The sequence below is a fragment of the Leucopleurus acutus genome, assembly GCF_964270905.1.
Source record: "Leucopleurus acutus genome assembly, chromosome: 6".
NCBI lineage: Eukaryota > Metazoa > Chordata > Mammalia > Artiodactyla > Delphinidae > Leucopleurus > Leucopleurus acutus.
In genome coordinates, this window is record NC_139149.1 from 80,531,320 (window position 1) to 80,552,919 (window position 21,600).

The following is a 21,600-nucleotide window of genomic DNA, read 5'->3' on the forward strand; positions in this document are numbered from 1 at the left end:
GGAGTTTCCGACAAACATTTCTTTTGTTTTTTTCTTTTTTTACTGCCTTTTACTATGGTAACTGAGGTGTCTGCTATTGACCAAATGGTTGTCATCATTTGTAGCTCCCATTGTCTTAAATAACTACAATCATCCCTCAGTAACTGTGGGGGATTGGTTCCAGGACCCTCCAGATACCAAAATCTGTGGATGCTCAAGTCCCTTATATAAAATGGTGTGATATTTGCATATAATCTATGCACATCCTTCCATACACTTTAAATCATCTCTAGATTACTTATAATACCTAACACAATGTAATGCTCTTTAAATAGTTGTCAGTTGCCCATGTGTGGCAAATTCAAGTTTTGCTTTTTGGAACTTACTGGAAATTTATTTTTCCTGAATATTTTTGATCCACAGTTGGTTTAACCAGTGGATGTGGAACTTGTGGATACAGAGGGCCGACCGCATATAATCCACAAATTGCATATCTGCAACCACTGATAAAACCACCCCACATCTGGGTTAGGTTGCAACTACAAAGGAATACTTGACATAGCAAAAAGAGAATTAGGAAACAAAGAACAACTGTGAGTCCTAAGGCACTCATATTTTCATTAGCAGTCTCTCTACATGTTTCATATTACACTATGATCAGCTGTCTAAAGACAGCCTAAGAGGTAGCAATAGCAAATAAATATGAATCCTGGATTCATTACTTTAGAAATAGTAAGGGTATAAATACTTGTTTAAGAAAGAAAATGATTATTCATTCTATGCCTGGAGGTACTGATACCTGTGTTTGCTTTATCAGCTTGCCCAACAGCAGGTGGAAAATGTCTTGGGAAAAATTACTGAGAGTAAAAATAAACTGGTCTATGAAAAGGGAAGACTACAGGTATGAGATTTCATTTTTTGATTTTTTCTAATTTTTTAATGCCAGTTGTCAAGCTAAATTTTGCTGGATTTTGAGAGGACTTAGCTCTGTCATTTACTAATTCTATAACTTTGGACAAGTTTTTAAGCCTCCCTAAGTTTGGTCCCTCATTCAAATCCAGGTGACTTCTATCTACACACCTATAATATAATACTGAAACCTAAAATTGTGAAGCCAAGGCTCATTCTGTGACAGTATAAAACTTTATTATAATTATTTTATGCATGGTCATTTGCTGCCAATGTAGAAAGCCTATGTTCTCTCTCTCTTTATTGAAGTATAGATGATTTACAGTATTACATTAGTTTCAGGTGTACAACTGAGTGACTCAATACTTTATAGATCATATTCCATTTAAAATTATTATAAAATATTGGCTATATTCCCTGTACTGAACAATCAGTCCTTGTAGCTTATTTATTTTATACATAGTAGTTTGTACCTCTTAATCCCCTACCCCTGTTTTGCCCCTCCCACCTTCCTTCCCCCCACTGATAACCAGTAGTTTATTCTCTATTTCTGTGGGTCTGTCTCTGTTTTGTTATTTTCATTGCTTTGTTTTATTCTTTAGATTCCACATATAAGTGTTAACATATAATATTTGTCTTTCTTTGTCTGACTTATTTCACTAAGTACAATACCTTTCAGGTCCATCCATGTTGTTGCAAATGGCAAGATTTCATTCCTTTTTATGGCTGAATAATATTCTCTCTCTCTCTTTCTCTCTCTCTATATATATCTGTGTGTGTGTATATATATACATACACATATGTATATATATATATAGAGAGAGAGAATATATATGTATATTCTCACATCTTCTTTATACAGTCATCTGTTGATAGACTCTTAGGTTGATTCCATATCTTGGCTATTGTAAATAATGCTGCTATGAACGTTGGTTTTTTTCCCCCCCTAAAATAATGGGTTTATTGAGATATAATTCACGTTTAAAGTGTACAATTTAGTGGTTTATAGTACATTCACAAAGTTGTGGAATCATTACCACTGTCTAATGCCAGAACATTTTCATCATGACAAAAAGAAACCCTGCACCCACTAGCAGTCATTCCCCATTCTCGCCTTCCCCTAGCATCTGCCAACCACTAATTTACTCTCTGTCTCCGTCTGTAGATTTTCCTATTCAGGACGATGTTTAACTTTTTGAAGTGTAAAAAAGAATTCTTTTTTTTTTTTTTACCACCCCCCCCCCCAGCTGCTTTCCCCCCTTGGTGTCCATATGTTTGTTCTCTACATCTCTGTCTCTATTCCTGCCCTGCAAACTGGTTCATCTGTACCTTTTTTTTTTTTTTTTTTTTTGAGGGCTTTCTCTAGTTATGGCAAGCGGGGGCTACTCTTCATCGCAGTGCACGGGCCTCTCACTATCGTGGCCTCTCTTGTTGTGGGGCACAGGCTCCAGACGTGCAGGCTCAGTAGTTGTGGCTCACGGACCTAGTTGCTCCACAGCACGCGGGATCTTCCCAGACCAGGGCTCGAACCCATGTCCCCTGCATTAGCAGGCAGACTCTCAACCACTGCGCCACCAGGGAAGCCCATCTGTACCATTTTTCTAGGTTCCACGTATATGTGTTAATATACGGTATTTGCTTTTCTCTTTCTGACTTACTTCACTCTGTACGATAGTCTCCAAGTCCATCCACGTCTCTACAAATGACCCAATTTCGTTCCTTTTTATGGCTGAGTAATATTCCATTGTATATGTGTGCCACATCTTTATCCATTCGTCTGTCGATGGGCATTTAGGTTGCTTCCATGACCTGGCTATTGTAAATATTGCTGCAGTGAATATTGGGGTGCATGTGTCTTTTTGAATTATGGTTTTCTCTGGGTATATGCCCAGTAGTGGGATTGCTGGATCACCTGGTAATTCTATTTTTAGTTTTTTAAGGAACCGCCATACTGTATCAATTTACATTCCCACCAACAGTGCAGGAGGGTTCCCTTTTACCACACCCTCTCCAGCATTTGTTGTTTGTAGATTTTATGATGATGCCCATTCTAACTGGTGTGAGGTGATACCTCATTGTAGTTTTGATTTGTATTTCTCTAATAATTAGTGATGTTGAGCAGCTTTTCATGTGCTTCTTGGCCATCTGTGTCTTCTTTGTAGAAATGTCTATTTAGGTCTTCTGCCCATTTTTGGATTCGGTTGTTTGTTTCTTTAATATTGAGCTGCATGAGCTATTTATATATTTTGGAGATTAGTCCTTTGTTGATTTGTTCTCCCATTTTGAGGGTTGTCTTCTTTATGGTTTCCTTTGCAGTGCAAAAGCTTTTAAGTTTCATTAGGTCCCATTTGTTTATTTTTGTTTTTATTTCCATTTCTCTAGGAGGTGGGTCAAAAAAGATCTTGCTGTGATTTATGTCAAAGAGTGTTCTGCCTAGGTTTTCCTCTAAGAGTTTTATAGTGTCCGGTCTTACATTTAGGTCTCGAATCCATTTTGAGTTTATTTTTGTGTATGGTGTTAGGGAGTGTTCTAAGTTCATTCTTTTACATATAGCTGTCCAGTTTTACTAGCAACACTTATTGAAGAGACTGTCTTTTCTCCATTGTATATCTTTGCCTCCTTTGTGATAGATTAGTTGACCATAGGTGCATGGGTTTATCTCTGGGCTTTCTATCTTGTTCCATTGATCTATATTTCTGTTTTTGTGCCAGTACCATATTGTCTTGATTACTGTAGCTTTGTAGTATAGTCTGAAGTCAGGGAGTCTGATTCCTCCAGCTCCGTTTTTTTCCCTCAAGACTGCTTTGGCTATTCAGGGTCTTTTGTGTCTCCATACAAATTTTAAGATTTTTTGTTCTAGTTCTATAAAAAATGCCATTGGTAATTTGATAGGGATTGCATTGAATCTGTAGATTGCTTTGGGTAGTATAGTCATTTTCACAATATTGATTCTTCCAATCCAAGAACATGGTATATCTCTCCATCTGTTGGTATCATCTTTAATTTCTTTCATCAGTGTCTTAATAGTTTTCTGCATACAGGTCTTTTGTCTCCCTAGGTAGGTTTATTCCTAGGTATTTTATTCTTTTTGTTGCAGTGGTAAACGGGAATGTTTCCTTAATTTCACTTTCAGACTTTTCATCATTAGTATATAGGAATGCAAGAGATTTCTGTGCATTAATTTTGTATCCTGCAACTTCACCGAATTCATTGATTAGCTCTAGTAGTTTTCTGGTGGCATCTTTAGGATTCTCTATATATAGTATCATGTCATCTGCAAACAGTGGCAGCTTTACTTCTTCTTTTCCAATTTGTATTCCTTTTATTTCTTTTTCTTCTCTGATTGCTGTGGCTAGGACTTCCAAAACTACATTGAATAATAATGGTGAGGGTGGATATCCTTGTTCCTGATCTTAGAGGAAATGCTTTCAGTTTTTCACCATTTAGAATGATGTTTGCTGTGGGTTTGTCATATGTGGCTTTTATTTTGTTGAGGTAGGTTCCCTCTCTGCCCACTTTCTGAAGAGTTTTTATCATAAATAGGTGTTGAATTTTGTGAGAAGCTTTTCCTGCATCTATTGAGATGATCATATGGTTTTTATTCTTCAAACTTTTACTATGGTGTATCACGTTGATTGATTTGCGTATATTGAAGAATCCTTGCATCCCTGGGATCAATCCCACTTGATCATGGTGTATGATTCTTTTAATGTGTTGTTGGATTCTGTTTGCTAGTACTTTGTTGAGGATTTTTGCATCTATATTCATCAGTGATATTGGTCTGTAATTTTCTTTTTTCGTAGTATCTTTGGTTTTGATATCAGGGTGATGGTGGCCTCATAGAATGAGTTTGGGAGTGTTCCTTCCTCTGCAATTTTTGGAAGAGTTTGAGAAGGATTGGCGTTAGCTCTTCTCTACATGTTTGATAGAATTCACCTGTTAAGCCATATGGTCCTGGACTTTTGTTTGTTGGAAAATTTTTAATCACAGTTTCAATTTCACTACTTGTGATTGGTCTGTTCATATTTTCTGTTCCTTCCTGGTTCAGTCTTGGAAGGTTATACCTTTCTAAGAATTTGTCCATTTCTTCCAGGTTATCCATTTTACTGGTATAAAGTTGCTTGTAGTAGTCTCTTAGGATGCTTTGTATTCCTGCAGTATCTGTTGTAACTTCTTTTTCATTTCTAATCTTATTGATTTGAGTCCTCTCCCTCCTTTTCTTGATGAGTTTGGCTAATGGTTTATCAATTTTGTTTATCTTCTCAAAGAACCAGCTTTTAGTTTTATTGATCTTTGCTGTTGTTTTCTTTGTTTCTATTTCATTTATTTCTGCTCTGGATCTTCATGATTTCTTTCCTTCTGCTAACTTTGGGTTTTGTTTGTTGTTCTTTCTCTAGTTCCTTTAGGTGTAAGGTTACATTGTTTATTTGAGATGTTTCTTGTTTCTTGAGGTAGGATTGTATTACTATAAACTTCCCTCTTAGAACTGCTTTTGCTGCATCCCATAGGTTTTGGATCGTCGTGTTTTCATTGTCATTTTCTCTAGGTATTTTTTGATTTCCTCTTTGATTTCTTCAGTGATCTCTCTTGGCTATTTCATAATGTATTGTTTAGCCTCCATGTGTTTGTGTTTTTTATGTATTTTTCCCTGTAATTGATGTGTAACCTCATAGCGTTTTGGTCAGAAAAGATGATTGATATGATTTTAATTTTCTTAAATTTACTGAAGCTTGATTTGTGAACCAAGATGTGATCTATCCTGAAGAATGTTCCATGCGCATTTGAGAAGAAAGTGTAATCTGCTGTTTTTGGATCGAATGTCCTATAAATATCAATTAAATCTATCTGGTCTATTGTGTCATTTAATGCTTGTGTTTCCTTATTAATTTTCTGTTTGGATGATCTGTCCATTGGTGTAAGTGAGGTGTTAAAGTCCCCCACTATTATTGAACATTGGGGTTTTTGAATTAGTATTTTCATTTTCTCCAGATATATACTTGGGAGAAATTGCTGGATTATATGGTAGTTCTGTTTTTAGTTTTTTGAGGAACCTCCATACTGTTTTCCACATGGCTGCAACAATTTACATTCCCACCAACATTGCACTAGGGTTCTCTTTTCTCCACATCCTTGCCAACGTTTGTTATTTGTGGTCTTTTTGATGATAGCCGTTCTGATAGGTGTGAGGCGATATCTCATTGTGGTTTTGATTTGCATTTCCCTGATGGTAAGCAATGTTGAGCATCTTTTCCTGTGCGTGTTGGCCCTCTGTACATCTTCTTTGAAGAAATGTGTATTCAGGTTTTCTGACCATTTTTTTAATTGGGGTGTTTGGGTTTTTTGATATTGAGTTGTATGAGCTGTTTATATAGTGTGGATATTAAACCCTTATCAGTCATTACATTTGCAAACATTTTCTTCCACTCAGTAGGTTGTCTTTTCATTTTGCCAATGGTTTTCTTTGCTGTGCAAAAGCTTTTAAGCTTAATTAGGTCCCATTTGTTTTATTTTTGCTTTTGTTTCCTTTGCCTTAGGAGACAGAACCAAAGAAAGATTGCTACAATGTATGTCAAAGAATGTTCTGTGTTTTCTTCTAGGAGTTTTGTGGTTTCAGGTCTTACATTCAAGTCTTTAATCCATTTCAAGTTAATTTTTGTAAATGGTATAAGTTAGTGGTCCATTTTCTTTCTTTGGCAACTGCCTGTCCAATTTCCCCAACACAGTTTATTGAAGAGACTACCTTTTTCCCATTGTATATTCTTGGTTCCTTTGTTGTAAAATAATTGACCATATATGTGTGGTTTTCTTTCTGTACTCTCCGTTTTTTTTCCATTGATCTATGTGTCTCTTTTTATTCCAGTACCATACTATTTTGATTACTGTAGCTTTGTAATATAGTCAGAAGTCAGGGAGAATATGTTAATTCCAATTTTGTTCATTTTTCTCAGGATTGCTTTGGCTATTCAGGATCTGTTGTGGTTCAATATAAATTTTATGATTATTCTAGTTCTGTGAAAAATGTCATGGGTATTTTGATAGGGATTGCATTAAATCTGTAGATTGCTTTGTGTAGTATGGACATTTTACCAAAATTTCTGTGAACATGGGATATCTTTCCATTTCCTTATATCATCTTTAATTTCCTTCACCAGTGTTTTATAGTTTTGGAGAGTATAGGTCTTTCACCTTCTTGGTTAAGATCATTCCTAGGAATTTTATTCTTTTGGTGTGATTTTAAACAGGATTGTTTTGCTTTCTCTTTTTGATTGTTCATCATAAGAGTATAGAAAAGCAACAGATTTCTGTATATTAATCTTGTATCCTGCAATTTTACCAAATTAATTTATTCTAATAGTTCTTTGGTGGAGATTTTAGGGTTTTATATATAAGTATAATGTCATCTGCAAATAGTGACAGATTTACCTTTTCCCTTCCAGTTTGATGCCTTTTGTTTCTTTTTCTTGTCTGATTCCTGTGTCTAGGACTTCCAATACTGTGTTAAATATAAATGGGAAGAGTAGGCATCCTTGTCTTGCTCCTGATTTTAGAGGAAAAGCTTTCAGCTTTCCAACATTGAGTATGATGTTAGCTGTGGGTTTGTCATAAATGGCCTTTATTTATGTTGAGATATGTTTCATCTATACCAACTTTGATGAAAGTTGGTATCATGAATGGTTGTTGAATTTTGTCAAATGCTTTTTCTACATCTGTTGAGATGATCGTGTGATTTTTATCCTTTCTTTTGTTAATGTGGTGTTTCACATTTATCAATTTGTAGGTATTAAACCATCCTTGCATCCCTGGAATAAATCCCGCTTGATCACGGTATATAATCCTTCTTATAATTGTTGAATTCAGTTTTCTAATATTTTGTTGAGGATTTTTGCAACTATATTCATCAGAGATGTTGGCCTGTAATTTTCTCTTTTTTTGTGGTGTCTTTGTCTGATTTTGGTATCAGGGTAATCGTGGGCTCATAGAATGAATTTGGGAGTGTTCCCTTCTCTTCAGTTTTTTGGAGTAGTTTGAGAAGGATAGGTATCAGCTCTTCTTTATATGTTTGTTATTGATAGAATTTCCCTGTGAAGCTGTCAGGTCCTGGACTTTTGTTTGCTGGGAGTTTTTTGATTACTAATTCAATTCCACTACTAGTGATCAGTCTGTTCAGATTATCTCTTTCTTCCTCATTCAGTCTTGGAAGATTGTATGTTTCTAGAAATTTATCCATTTCTTCTAGGTTGTCCAGTTTGTTGGCATATAGCTGTTCATAGTATTCTCTTCTGATGTTTTTTTGTACCTCTGTGATATCAGTTGCAATTTCTCCTCTTTCAGTTATTATTTTGTTCATTTGTGTCCTTTGTCATTTTTTCTTAAAGAGCCTGGCTAAAGGCTTATTGATTTTATTTATCTTTTCCAAAAACCAGCTCTTAGTTTCATTGATCTTTTCTATTGGTGTTTTTTTTTTAGTCTCCTTTTCATTTATTTCCTCTCTGATCTTTATTATTTCCTTCCTTTAGCTGACTTTGGGCTTTATTCTTTTTCTAATTCCTTTAGATGGCGTGTTAGGTTGTTCATTTGAAATTTTTCTTTTTTCTTGAGGTAGTCCTATGTCGCCATAAACTTCCCTCTTAGGACTGTTTTTGCTGCATCTTGTAGATTTTGGCAAGTTGTGTTTTTATTTTCATTTGTTTCAAGGTATTTTCTGATTTCCTCTTTGATTTCTTTACCTACCCATAGGTTTTAATATCATGTTGTGTAGTCTCCACATGTTTGTGGTTTTCCCATTTTTCTTCCTGTAGTTGATTTCTAGTTACATACCATTGTGTTCAGAAAAAATGCTTGATATAATTTCTGTTCTCTTAAATTTGTTGAGACTTGTTTTATGGCCTAGCATGTGATCTATCCTGGAGAACATTCCATATGCATTTAAACTTTATTTTTTTTTTCAATTTTTGGCTGCATTGGGTCTTCATTGCTGTGTGCAGGCTTTCTCTGGTTGTGGCACATGGGGGCTGTTCTTCACTGCGGTGCGCAGGCTTCTCATTGCAGTGGCTTCTCTTGTTGTGGAGCACGGGCTCTAGGCGCACAGCCTTCAGTAGTTGTGGCACGCAAGCTCCAGAGCGCAAGCTCAGCAGTTGTGGTGCATGAGCTTAGTTGCTCCATAGCATGTGGGATCTTCCCAGGCCAGGGCTCGAACCTGTGTCCCCTGCATTGGCAGGTGGACTCCCAACCACTGTGCCACCAGGGAAACCCCCATATGCATTTAAAAAGAATGTGTATTCTTCTGTTTTGGGATGTAAAGTCCAGTAGATATCTATTAAGTCCAACTGGTCTAATGTGCCATTTAAGACCACTGTTTCCTTATTGATTTTCTGTCCGTTGACGCAAGTGGAGTGTTAAAGTCCTGTACTATTATTGTATTGTTGTCATTTTCTCCCTTTATGTCTGTTAATATTTGCTCTATATGTTTAGATGCTCCTGATTAGGTTCACCTATATTATGTACATGTATGTTAATGAAAGTTAATCCTATTGTTGTACAGATCCCTTTATTATTATATAATGCTGTTTGTTGTCTTTTGTTATAGACTTTATTTTAAAGTCTACTTTGTCTGATACGAGTATTGCTACCCCAGCATTTTTTTCCTCTTCCATTTACATGAACTGTCTTTTTCCATCCCCTCACTTTCAGGCTGTGTGTGTGTCTCTGAGATGAGTCTCTTGCAGGCAGCATATAGATGGGTCTTCATTTTTATCCAGTCAGCCACCCTATGTCTTTTGACTGGAGCATTTAACCCATTGATATTTAAAGTGATTATTGATAAGTGTGTACTTATTGCCATTTTGTCACTAGTTTTCTGGTTGTTTTTTATAGTTCTTCTCTGTTATCTTCTTTTACTTCCTTCCATTGTGGTTTGATGATTTTCTTTAGTGGTGTGCTTGTATTCTTTTCTCTAGTTTCTGTGTATCTATTGTAGGTTTTTTACTTGTGGTTACTGTGGAGTTCATATATATTGACCTAGAGCTTATTTTAAACCAATAGTCATTTAAGTTCAGATACATTTATACACTTTTAAAAAGCTACATTTTTTATTCCCCTCCCCCACATTTTGTGTTTTCAATGTCATATTTTACATATTCATGTCTATCCCTTAACTGTTTATTGTAGTTATAGTTGATTTTATAATTTTTGTCTCTTAATCTTGTAGTAGCTTATTTAAGTAGTTGATCCACAACCTTTACCTTATATTTGCCTTTACTAGTGGGATTTTCCTTTCCTATAAATTCTTCTTGTTGTAGCCTTTTCCACTTAGAGAAGACCCTTTAACACTTGTAACATCAGTTAGATGAACTCTCTTAGTTTTTGCTTCTCTGAGAAGTTCTTCATCTCTCTTTCAATTCTGAATAATAATTTTGCTGGGTAGAGTATTCTGGCTTGTAGGTTTTTCCCTTTCAATACTTTAAATATATCATGCCACTCCCTTCTAACCTGCCAAGTTTCTATGGAAAAATCAGCTGATAGCCTTATGGAGGTTCCGTTGTATGTTACTCTTTATTTTTTTTTTCTTGCTGCCTCTAAAATTCTCGTTAACTTTTGCCATTTTACTTATGATATGTCTTGGTGTGGGTCTTTTTAGGTTCATCTTATTTGGAACTCTTTGTACTTCCTATACTTAGAAATCTGTTTCTTTCTTCATCCTCAGGAATAAATCTTTTCAGCCATAATTTCATCAAATACATTTTTAACCTTCTTCTCTTGCTTTTCTCCTTCTAGGACCCCTAAAATGGGAATGTTGTCCCAGAGGTTCCTTCAACTATCCTCATTTTTTAAAATTTGTTTTAAAATTTGTTTTTGCTCTTCTGAATTGGTGATTTCCAATATTGTATCTTCCTGATTACTTATGCATTCTTCTGTATCTCCTAGTCTGTTATTAATTCCTTTTAGTGTACTTTTCATTTCAGTTATTATGATCTTCAGCTCCAACTGGTTCTTTTTTATATTTTCTAGTCCCTTGTTAAAATTCTTACTCTGTTCATCTATTCTTTTCCCAAGTTCAGTTAGCATTCTTATTACTAATGCTTTGACCTCTATATCTGGTAAATTATTTATCTCTATTTCATTAGTTGTTTTTTCAGGGGTGTTTTTTGTTCTTTTGTTTGAAATAAATTCTTTTATCTTCTCATTTTGTTTAACTTTCCGTATCTGTAGGTAAAAGTTACTTATCCCAAACTTAAAGGGGTGTCCTTGTGTGGGAGTGTCCCTGTGCACTCTGCTCGTGTCCAGTGGCTTTGTTGGGAGAGCTGAATCTGAAGTGAGCACAGGTTACATCTTCCCCCAGGGTGTGCTGGCAGTTACCACCTTGGTGGGAGGTAGGGAGGGTCTCCTCCTACCCTCCAAAGACGGAGGGGCTAGAGCCAGAGCTAGGTGTGAGCTGGCACTTCTCCTATGCTCAATGGCTATAGCCACCCTATCAGGTGTAGGGCCAGGTATCAAGGTGCTGGAGCAGAAGCCCTAAGGGTCAGGTCCAGGCTGGTTTTGTTCCCTCTTAAGTGTGCACTCCCTCTCCCCTCCAGCAGTGGCAGCCTTCGCCCTAGTGAGCAGCTGCATCGAAGCAAAAGGGTCCAGAGTAGGTGCCTGGTGTGGGCTGGGGTGTGCACTGGGATGGTCCCAGCACACCAGTAGGAGTTCCAAGTAACTCCTGCCCCACCACTTCTGCACACACTGGTAATGACTGCCCTCACCCTATTCAGATGCAGGGCCCAGCCTGAACCACTCCATCTCCCCCAAGTGCTTATCCTCCTTGACAGTGGCAGCCTTTACCTAGTGGGGAGCTGCTCCAGAGCAAGACGGGCTGGAGCTGGCATCCGCGCAGGCTAGGGCAGCTGTTGGGGTGGTCTTGGGACACCGGCCAGAGCCCCAGGCCATTTTTAATTTGTTTCCTCTACCTTGTTCCTGGGAGTAAGCAAGCGTGTGTGCGCTCTTCAGGAGCAGAGTCTCAGTTTCTTACAGCTCTCTGGTATGTCCCACTGATTTTCAAACCAGCTAGTGGGATTCATCTTTCCATTGTTGGTCCCCAGGACTGGGGTTCCTAATATGTGGTTCAAGCCCCAAAATCCCCAGGGAGGATCTCTGAACCTGTGATATCCCCTCCTCTTCTGTATCCCTACTAGGGACATAGGTCCCGACCTGATCACTTCTCCCTTCCTAGCAAACTCTGTGGATCTTTCTTTGCAGCCTTGGTTGTAGACATCTCTCTGCCAGTCTCCAGTTCGTTTTCACTGAGAGCTGCTGCACATATAGATGTATTTTTGATTTGTTTGTAGGGGTAGGTGAGCTCAGCATCATCCTACTCCACCATCTTGATTCCCTCCATCGCATATGTTCTCCTTTTTGCAGAATTTTTATAACATTCCTAAAAAGAAATAACCTGGAAATTGAGATGTAAGGCAATAGAATTGACTTGTGCGTGAGATGATACTGTTCTTTCACTCCATGTGAGTTTTGTCCCTAAAGTGTCCTCAGAGCAGGAAGCTTGCCACTAATAAGGCTAGACCTGCCTTAAACCAACTTCAGTAGAAACACTGAAGTCTAAATTAGTGGTTCTCTGCCTTAGCTACACAGTAGGCTCCCCTGGGGAATTTAAAAAACTCTTCATGCTAGGAAGTATATGATATCTGCCATTTACTTTGAAATGAATCATTGAAAAAAGAAAATAGTTTGATAGATCGATAGAGAAAATGATGGATGAATATATGATAAGTAAGTAAAAAAATGTTAATGGTTGAATTTGAATGGCAGGTGTATGCACATTTCAATTTTTATGTATATTTAAATTTTTTCATAATATAAAGGGAAAACTCCCCAAGACCAGGCTTGCACCCCAGAGCAATTAAATCAGAATCTCAGGGAGTAAGTCGTAGGCTTCAATACTTTTTAAATCCCTGGTGATTCCAATGTGCAACCATAGTTGAGCACCACTGGACTGAATGGTATGAAGTGAAGTCTGGTTAGGCTTGGCAGCTATAGAGCTGACTGAATAAGTAATCTCCCCAGAGATTTGCCGAACACCTCAGTGTTAATCTTATCTCATCTGCCCAAGGGACTTACCATAGGGTTAGCAGACAAGCTCCAGCCCAGAAATGGCAGGTGATCTGAAAGGCAGTTGATAAACCATGGTTGTGAAACAGTATGTTGTCCAATAAAAAGATAAAGCTATTTGGCCACTATTTGTGTGCTTTTAATTAATATTTTCCAGAGGCAGCGATGCAGTTAAGTATAATCATCTATACTTGTGTAACCTTGCACAAGTCTTAATTTTCTTGTTTCATGTTATTCACCTATGAAATGAGCTGGGGAAGTACATCTCTCTTATTTACTTCTCACTGGGAAAGGTGATCAGTGTAATAGGCTGGGTATATACTTTCTCCTTTGTGACACTAATCATCTCGTAGAAGCTGTGGCCCATGATTTTGACCTGCTTTTAGCTTTCCCAAGAGAAATGAAGTATATTTTTAAGTGTGTGAGAAAAATCTTAAATACTCATAGCCGAATCTTAAACCCTTGAAGCCAAATTTTAGCTGGGAGTGGAATACATTTTAAGATTTATTAGTGAGTTTGATGTTACCTATCTATCCTTTTAAACCTTAATTACATGTTAGAGATCATCCTTATAATCTTAAGGAAAATACATGCCTTTTTTTCTGCCCATATTCCTGTAATAAGGGCTGAAGCTTTTTGATAGCCTTTGAAAGGTGAAACACTTTTGAAACTATTGATTCACTGGTGTTTTTATGTCATGCCTTGGATTGGCACATTCCAAAAGGCACTGACCTCACCAGCCCAAGGGAAAGTGCTCTTATATAGCACGTTATTCTTTTTTTTTTTTTTAATTGACAATCTTGTGTTAGTTGCTGGTGTACAGCAGACTGGTTCAGTTTTATATATATGTGTGTGTGTATATGTTCTTTTGTTTTGTTTTTGTTTTTGTTTTGCAGTACGCAGGCCTCTCACTGTTGTGGCCTCTTCCGTTGCGGAGCACAGGCTCCGGACGCGCAGGCTCAGCGGCCATGGCTCACGGGCCCAGCCGCTCTGCGGCATGTGGGATCTTCCCGGACCGGGACACGAACCCGTGTCCCCTGCATCGGCAGGCGGACTCTCAACCACTGCGCCACCAGGGAAGCCCCAGTTCATTCTTTTTTATGGCTGAGTAATAGACGTGTGTGTGTGTGTGTGTGTGTGTGTGTGTGTGTATACACACACACACACACACAATCTTCTTTATCCATTCATCTATCCATGGATATCTTGGTTGCTTCTATGTCTTGACTATTGTAAATGTATAGCATATTACTCTCATAAGATAATCTAAAAGAAGAGCTACATATTAAATGTAATCAAAACAATAGTCTGCTGTGTGTTCTCTCAATTGGATTATAATCGATTAAAATATTACATATGAACCATATTAGATAAAATATTGCATTGTCAAAATTGACTTAATGATGTAAATACCGGGTTTTAGGTGTTAATGCAGACTGTCAGAAACTGTCGCCTCACACTCAAACATGATTTTAGTTTCATATATGGTGCTGTATACTATTGCATTATCTAAATATGCCCAAATGTATTTATCCTTTTTTTTTTTTTTTTTTTTTTGCGGTACGTGGGCCTCTCACCGTTGTGGCTATCCTTTCTTATGTCGATGGATATTTAGACAGTTTTCAGTTGTTTGCAAATAATGCTGATATGATGAATTCTTGCACATGTCTTTGTACTCATCCAAAATATTCTCTATTCTAGGTATAATTCTTAGGATGAGAATTGCTGGGTTGTATGATGTACATAAATTGAAATTTACTAGAGTTTGTCAAATTTCTCCTAAAAGTAATTATACCAGTTTAGAAAGCAGTCTATATAAGAAGATGTAGAGTGACATGTGTTAACATGGATGAATCTTATAAAATAATACTACATGGGCTTCCCTGGTGGCGCAGTGGTTGAGAGTCTGCCTGCCGATGCAGGGGACACAGGTTCATGCCCCAGTCCAGGAGGATCCCACATGCCGCGGAGCGGCTGGGCCTGTGAGCCATGGCCGTTGAGCCTGCGTGTCTGGAGCCTGTGCTCCACAACAGGAGAGGCCACAACAGTGAGAGGCCCGCGTACCGCAAAAAAAAAAATAATACATACTGTTTAGGGATACATTTAGAGTAAAATTATTAAAAAGGAATAAGCATGATAAAACATCAAATTCAGGATAGTAGTTAACTCCAGGATGGAAGAGATTTAGTTGGATTAGGCTACACAGCGGGTTTCAACTGTATTAGTAATGTTTTATTCTTTTTAAGTTGAGTGATGAATAGAAGGGATGTTGCTATATATGCCTGAAAGATTTCCAACATTTTTTTTTATAAATTTATTTTATATTTGTTTATTTTTGGCTGCATTGGGTCTTCTTTGCTGCATGCAGGCTGTCTCTAGTTGCAGTGAGCTGAGGCTACTCTTCATTGCAGTGCGTGGGCTTCTCATTGCGGTGGCTTCTCTTGTTGCGGAGCACGGGCTCTAGGCCTGCGGGCTTCAGTAGTTGTGGCTCGCGGGTTCTAGAGCACAGGCTCAGTAGTTGTGGTGCACAGGCTTAGTTGCTCCACAGCATAGGGGATCTTCCTGGACCAGGGATCGAACCCGTGTCCCCTGAATTGGCAGGAGGATTCTTAACCACTGCACCACCAGGGAAGCCCAACACCTTTTTCTTGTCTTTAAACATGTTAGTTAGTGCTTTATGCTCACTTTAATCTACCACTGGCCCCATCACTCTTATACCAACTGGATTCAAATATTATGTTAGCTACCTAGCCCCTTAGGAGCAGCTGCATTTGTGACCTTAATTTAGAGATTATTTAAAGGTTTTGTTTGTTTTGTTTTAGTAAATTTTTATTGAGCTATAACATATTATACAGAAAAGTACACAGGGTACAGTTAATGGATTTTCACAAAGTAGAGGTAACCATGTGACCAGCACACAGAATATTCCCAGCACCCAGAGCCCATTTCATAGCCTTTTTCAGTCACCATCCCCCATGATGTTACTATCCATCATCCTGACTTCTAATACCCCAGATTAATTTTTGAACTTTGTATAATAATACAGTATATACTTTTTGTGTGTCTTGTTTCTTTCACCCAGCATTATAATTGAGAGATTCATCAATGTTGTTTGTTGTTGTACTTCTTTGGTTTGAATTGCTTCATGGAATTATATGAATATTATTAAGGGTGCTGTGCTGAAATTATCAGTTTTATGAATGTATTTTCATACTTCTAGTCAAAATACATAACTCTGGCAGTTTAGGTTGTTTCAACTCTGTAGCTCATTTCAAACTTTGGGGTAACGTTGTAGGCTTGTCCTACTTTATTTCCAACTTATATGTATCGAAGAAGAAAAAAACCTAGGAAATTTATTAATAGCATTAATTTAGAATACTTGAATTATAAAACACATAAAAATAAGTTCCTTCTCATCTATTTCTTAGGTGTCTCACAGTTTCTATAGTGTTATATTTTATATTAGAAAATATATGTAAGGGGCAATATTAGGGTAGGAGATTAAGAAGTACAGACCACTGTGTATAAAATAAGCTACAAGGATATATTGTACATCACATGGAATATAGCCAATATTTTATAATAACTATAAATGGAGTATAATCTTTAAAAATTGTGAATCACTATGTTGTACAGTTGAAACTTACATAATATTATAAATCAACTATACCTCAATTTTTAAAAATATGTATCTATATATATTTAGATAATTTGAAACAATAGGAGGATATGACCTTGACTGAAATACTGGTATTTCCCGAGACTGCCTGGTAAGCTAGCTATGGAAACTACTTGGATTTTAATGACACAGAAACATCAGATCTCTGAGGGCAGCAGGATTTATTTGCTTTTGTGTTCTTCCCCATTTCAGTGTCCTGAATTAGAAATCCTTCCAAAAAATAAACCCAGTATAAAAATTAAAGTGCTTCATAGATGAGAACATGCCGTCTGACAAGTTTCAGGGCATTTTACTGAGTACTCTGAGGCTGGGGGTAGCGTAAATTACCTGAGAAATATTGTGGAATAAGGATATCCTGTGTTTTGTTTGAAGAGAGGCAAATCTAAAATTCTTGAGTGTTCATCAGTATTTTCCACTGAGTTCTAAGGTTAACAGCAGTTTGCTTACGTTTATTTTGGTTTTGTTTTTGTTTTTTTTTGCGGTACGCGGGCCTCTCACTGTTGTGGCCTCTCCTGTTGCAGAGCACAGGCTCCGGACGCGCAGGCTCAGCGGCCATGGCTCATGGGCCCAGCCGCTCTGCGGCATGTGGGATCCTCCCAGACCAGGGCACGAACCCGCGTCCCCTGCATTGGCAGGCGGACTCTCAACCACTGCACCACCAGGGAAGCCCTGCTTACGTTTAAAATGAGAGTAAGTGTTGCATCAATACCTCCCTTTAGAGGCAGCCATTCTAATTCTGAACCTTAAGTGAATACACTTAAGGGGGAGCCATGGAACATGTTTTATACTGTACACTGTGGAAAAGAGCACCAGAAACAGGCAAAGATGAGAAAAAGAAGGATTCTTCTGATGGAACAAGAGAGATTTCCTGAGACAAAATGTGTTTTCATGTAGCCTTTCTAAAAAAAACTAAGTATTAGCACTCAAATTTTAACAGTTCTTGAAAACAATCAGTGGCTACAACCAAGAGGAGTTTGCCCTTCAGAGGTGGGAAACAAGAAAAGATACTGAGAGAGGAAAAAGTTTATTTAAATTAAAATTTTTGGATGAAATTTTTTCTGATTCAGAGATAGGCTCAGTAATGTTAACTGTTGATTTGTATTGAGAGGGTTGGGAATAAGAGGAAGAAAATGTAGAAATATACACAATTTGGAGATTTGTGAGTAAATATTAATGATTTTATTCCCCCAAATCATCTTTTCTTTAAAGTGAAAGATGTGAGTAGCCAGCTTTATGAGTTAGTTTTCAAATATAATTCAGCCTATAAGAACTCTGTTAATTCAACTTTCGTAATTCTCTGTGGGTAAACACAAGACTCTTGTCTCCTTACATATTGACAATTCTAATTATCCATACTCAGAAAGGGTTTTGAATACTAGATACCACAATTCCTTTAAAATTGAAATATTTTACCCACAACGTCTCACTGTTATATTCATGAGTCATGTTAATTTGGAGTTTCCATAAATACTATAAACCAAATGAATTATCTCAGTACACGTATAGGGCTATAGCCTACTTTTATTTGTTGAAATAGCGATTTTAGTTGAAATAGCATCATTAGAGGGCTTCCCTGGTGGTGCAGTGGTTGAGAGTCCGCCTGCCGATGCAGGGGACACGAGTTCATGCCCCGGTCTGGGAAGATCCCGCATGCCGCGGAGCGGCTGGGCCCGTGAGCCATGGCCACTGAGCCTGCGCATCCGGAGCCTGTGCTCCGCAACGGGAAAGGCCACAACAGTGAGAGGCCCGCGTACCGCAAAAACAAAAACAAAAACGAAACAGCATCATTAGAAAAACTTAGGATTGCTTTTTACAAGTTTTAAGGATTTTCTGTGTTTTTTTTTTTTTTTGCATAACTTGTGGCATCTTTTTTTTTTTCTGTTTTGGAGTATATATATATATTTCATTAATGAGACTTGTTTTTTTATTCTTCTGTTTTTTTCCTCTAGATAAAAGTTAAGCAGCTAGAAGAACAACTACATTCTTTTACTGAAACCAGTTCACAGAACGACCATCTACGCAAGTTCAGTAAGGCACTAGAGGGCAAATATGCTCAGGTGTGATTAATAGCTATAAAACAGATTGCTTCTATGTTGTTTTAATTAGCTTTTAAGAAATTGGTGCCTTTCTCCCCACCTCACCATATGATCGCAGAAAGATGAATATTCTCTCACTTGACTCAATTTATCAAAAATATTTTTAAACACCCTTGATGTACAAGGTTCCACTCAACCAGAGAAGAATTCATAAAGATGCCTGAAGCAGTATTGGGACACTCAACTTGCTTATGCTCTAATTGCAAGATTAGGAATGTACTCAGCAGACTTTATTATAGAATAGAAGGTTATGCCTTTCAGAAACAAAATAGATTGTATTGTGAGCATGCATAGGGAACATCATCATGATGAAAGCATCGAGAATCTCTATCATAGAGGAAGTGGTTTTTTAATTTGAGCCTTAAAACTTTCGGCAGACGTGAGGAACAAGTATCTTTGGGTTTTTGGGTTTTTTTTTTGCGGTACGCGGGCCTCTCACTGTTGTGGCCTCTCCCGTTGCGGAGCACAGGCTCCAGACGTGCAGGCCCAGCGGCCATGGCTCACGGGCCCAGCCACTCCGCAGCATGCGGGATCCTCCCGGACTGGGGCACGAACCCGTGTCCCCTGCATCAGCAGGCGGACTCTCAACCACTGCGCCACCAGGGAAGCCCTCTTTGGGTTTTTAATTACAGGCAAACGCAGAACTCATTGCCAACAAGACATACCTGCAATAGCGCACTTGAAAGAGGTATTAGTAGTGAAGGTGCTTACTTGTTAGCCTGGTGGCTATTGAGACTGAAAACCGTTCATAGGTCACATAACAATTTAACATATAAACAGAGAAAATTAGACAAAGAAGATATATAAAACATTTAGTGAAGAAAATAATCCAGGAATATGTTACTAAAAGAAAGTGATTCATTTCAATGATTTACAAATTTATCACATTATTTATTTTTAATTTTTAACACTGTAAGCATGTGTAACTTCTTTAACTATAATGTTTGTGTATGTATATCCTTGGTAACCAAGCAACTAGAATGTGTCTTCAAATGGAAGGCTGCTAGGGTTCTAACAATCTGACTCTACTGGTAAAGGGGACCTCATTAGATACGCTTTGTTTCTTCACTAGGACATACTTTACACTAGTATTTTCTTCATTCTGAAAGCAAACGAACACATTTTTAAGTATATTTTCCATCCCAGCTTCATTTAGAACGTTGTGTTGTTTCTCATAGTAAAGGGGGCACTCACTGAAAAATAATTCTAGGTTTAGTTGATTTTGTCTTTTTAAATTGGTGATGCCTCCAAGAAGAAGGAAGTCTCCAGAGAGGCCTGCATCTTCAAAATTCCTTGAAAGCTATAGGCCCTATGTCAACAATGTAAAGGAACGAACTTCATCAGCTGGTTTGCCCAGTGTTAGGCCAAACCCTACACGCCACGTGACCTTTGCACCTACCCTGGCTTCTGTGAGGTCTTCTCAGGAGATCGGAGACTCTAGGATCTCTCTAAAGACTCTTTTGAATGCCATTAAAACCATGGAGGGAAGACTGGAAGGTAAAATAGACATTCTTGCCTCAAGACCATTAAATGATGAGTCGCCAAATTTTCTTTACCGGGATTCGGTAAGTGAAGGCCACAAATTAAATCATAAGGAAATTTCAGATTTATACAACAATGAAGAAAAGTAGTAACATATAGAAAGATAACATTTGGAGGTGTGAGTAACAACAAGGAAAGAACTTCTTCACAAACAGGAAAAACTGATGATGTAGATCAAAACCGTCATTCTGGCTATTGCACACTTAATTTTTGTCTTGGACACAGAAATGTCATATTTGGCTTAAGAGTAACCATTGAGATTTTTACTCTGATTTTCACTTTAAAAATTAATGCTAATAGTCTTAACATTTATAGTAAAATGGGTAAAGCCTGATTTTAAAGTAGAAATACATAAATAGAAGCCCTGAGAACTTGAACACTGGAAGATACTTTCCAAAGAAAACTTACTAGAGCATCCATCTTTGTTTGATATTTAAAAATAGAAAGTACTATAGATTGTCTTCTAGAGTTAACTACTATTTAGACCCTTTTTGTAAGCACTTTTGCTAGTGGCCTTTTCATATTTATAAATATTTTATAAACACTGGTAAAATTATAAAAACTATATTCTTCCTAATGTACTTTTCTAGAACAAAATCCAATAGGTTTTCAAAACCTTATAAGTTAGCATATTTTGTACTGTTCTTGAATCCTTACAGAAGAAATTATTTTTAATGTTACAGGTTAAAAGTTATAAGGAAGTATAATATTGAGGAAGATGTGGGTGAAAGGCGTTCTTCTTTGCTGCTGTTTGGAGTGCCCTTTTCCTGTGGAGGGCAATTTGGCTTTGTTTATCACTTTACGCCCACAGTTGTATTTTTTCCTACAGATACACTAGCTTATACATAAGACATGTTTACAAGGTACTTTCTGAAGTATTGTTTGTTATTAGCAAAAGACTAGAAACAACCAAAATTCCATCAGTAAGAGGCTGGCTAAATAAACCATGGTATACCCATAGTTTGGAATACTGTTTGAAGATATATTTATCTTAATCATAACATATCTATTATTAGGTTAAAACAGTCAAGGCTCAGAAGAGTATACAGAGTATTTTAATATTTGTGTGCAGAAGGATTGGGGCGATGAAGTATACATATGTATTCACTTTTGAATAGAGTCTCTCTAAAATGAATCGTAATAAATTGGCAACATTATTTTCGAGGAAGGAAACTGGGTGGCTGGGAGATTTTTCACTTTATCCTTTTGCACCTTAAGAGTAATGTGAATGTGCTACCCATCCAGAATAATTTTATGAACACTTTATTTTCAACAGAAGCAAAAGTAGAGAAAGGA

General features: G+C 37.4%; 1 protein-coding gene across 1 annotated transcript in view; it reads left to right on the plus strand.

The window, feature by feature from the left end:
• CCDC150 (coiled-coil domain containing 150) overlaps positions 1-21,600 on the plus strand; it is a gene marked incomplete at both ends in the record, with an annotated part of 85,455 nt that overhangs the window by 42,655 nt on the left and 21,200 nt on the right. The window contains 2 exon segments of the mRNA XM_082841910.1: positions 797-880; positions 18,616-18,723. Of these exon segments, the coding sequence (XP_082698036.1) occupies positions 797-880; positions 18,616-18,723 (192 nt within the window).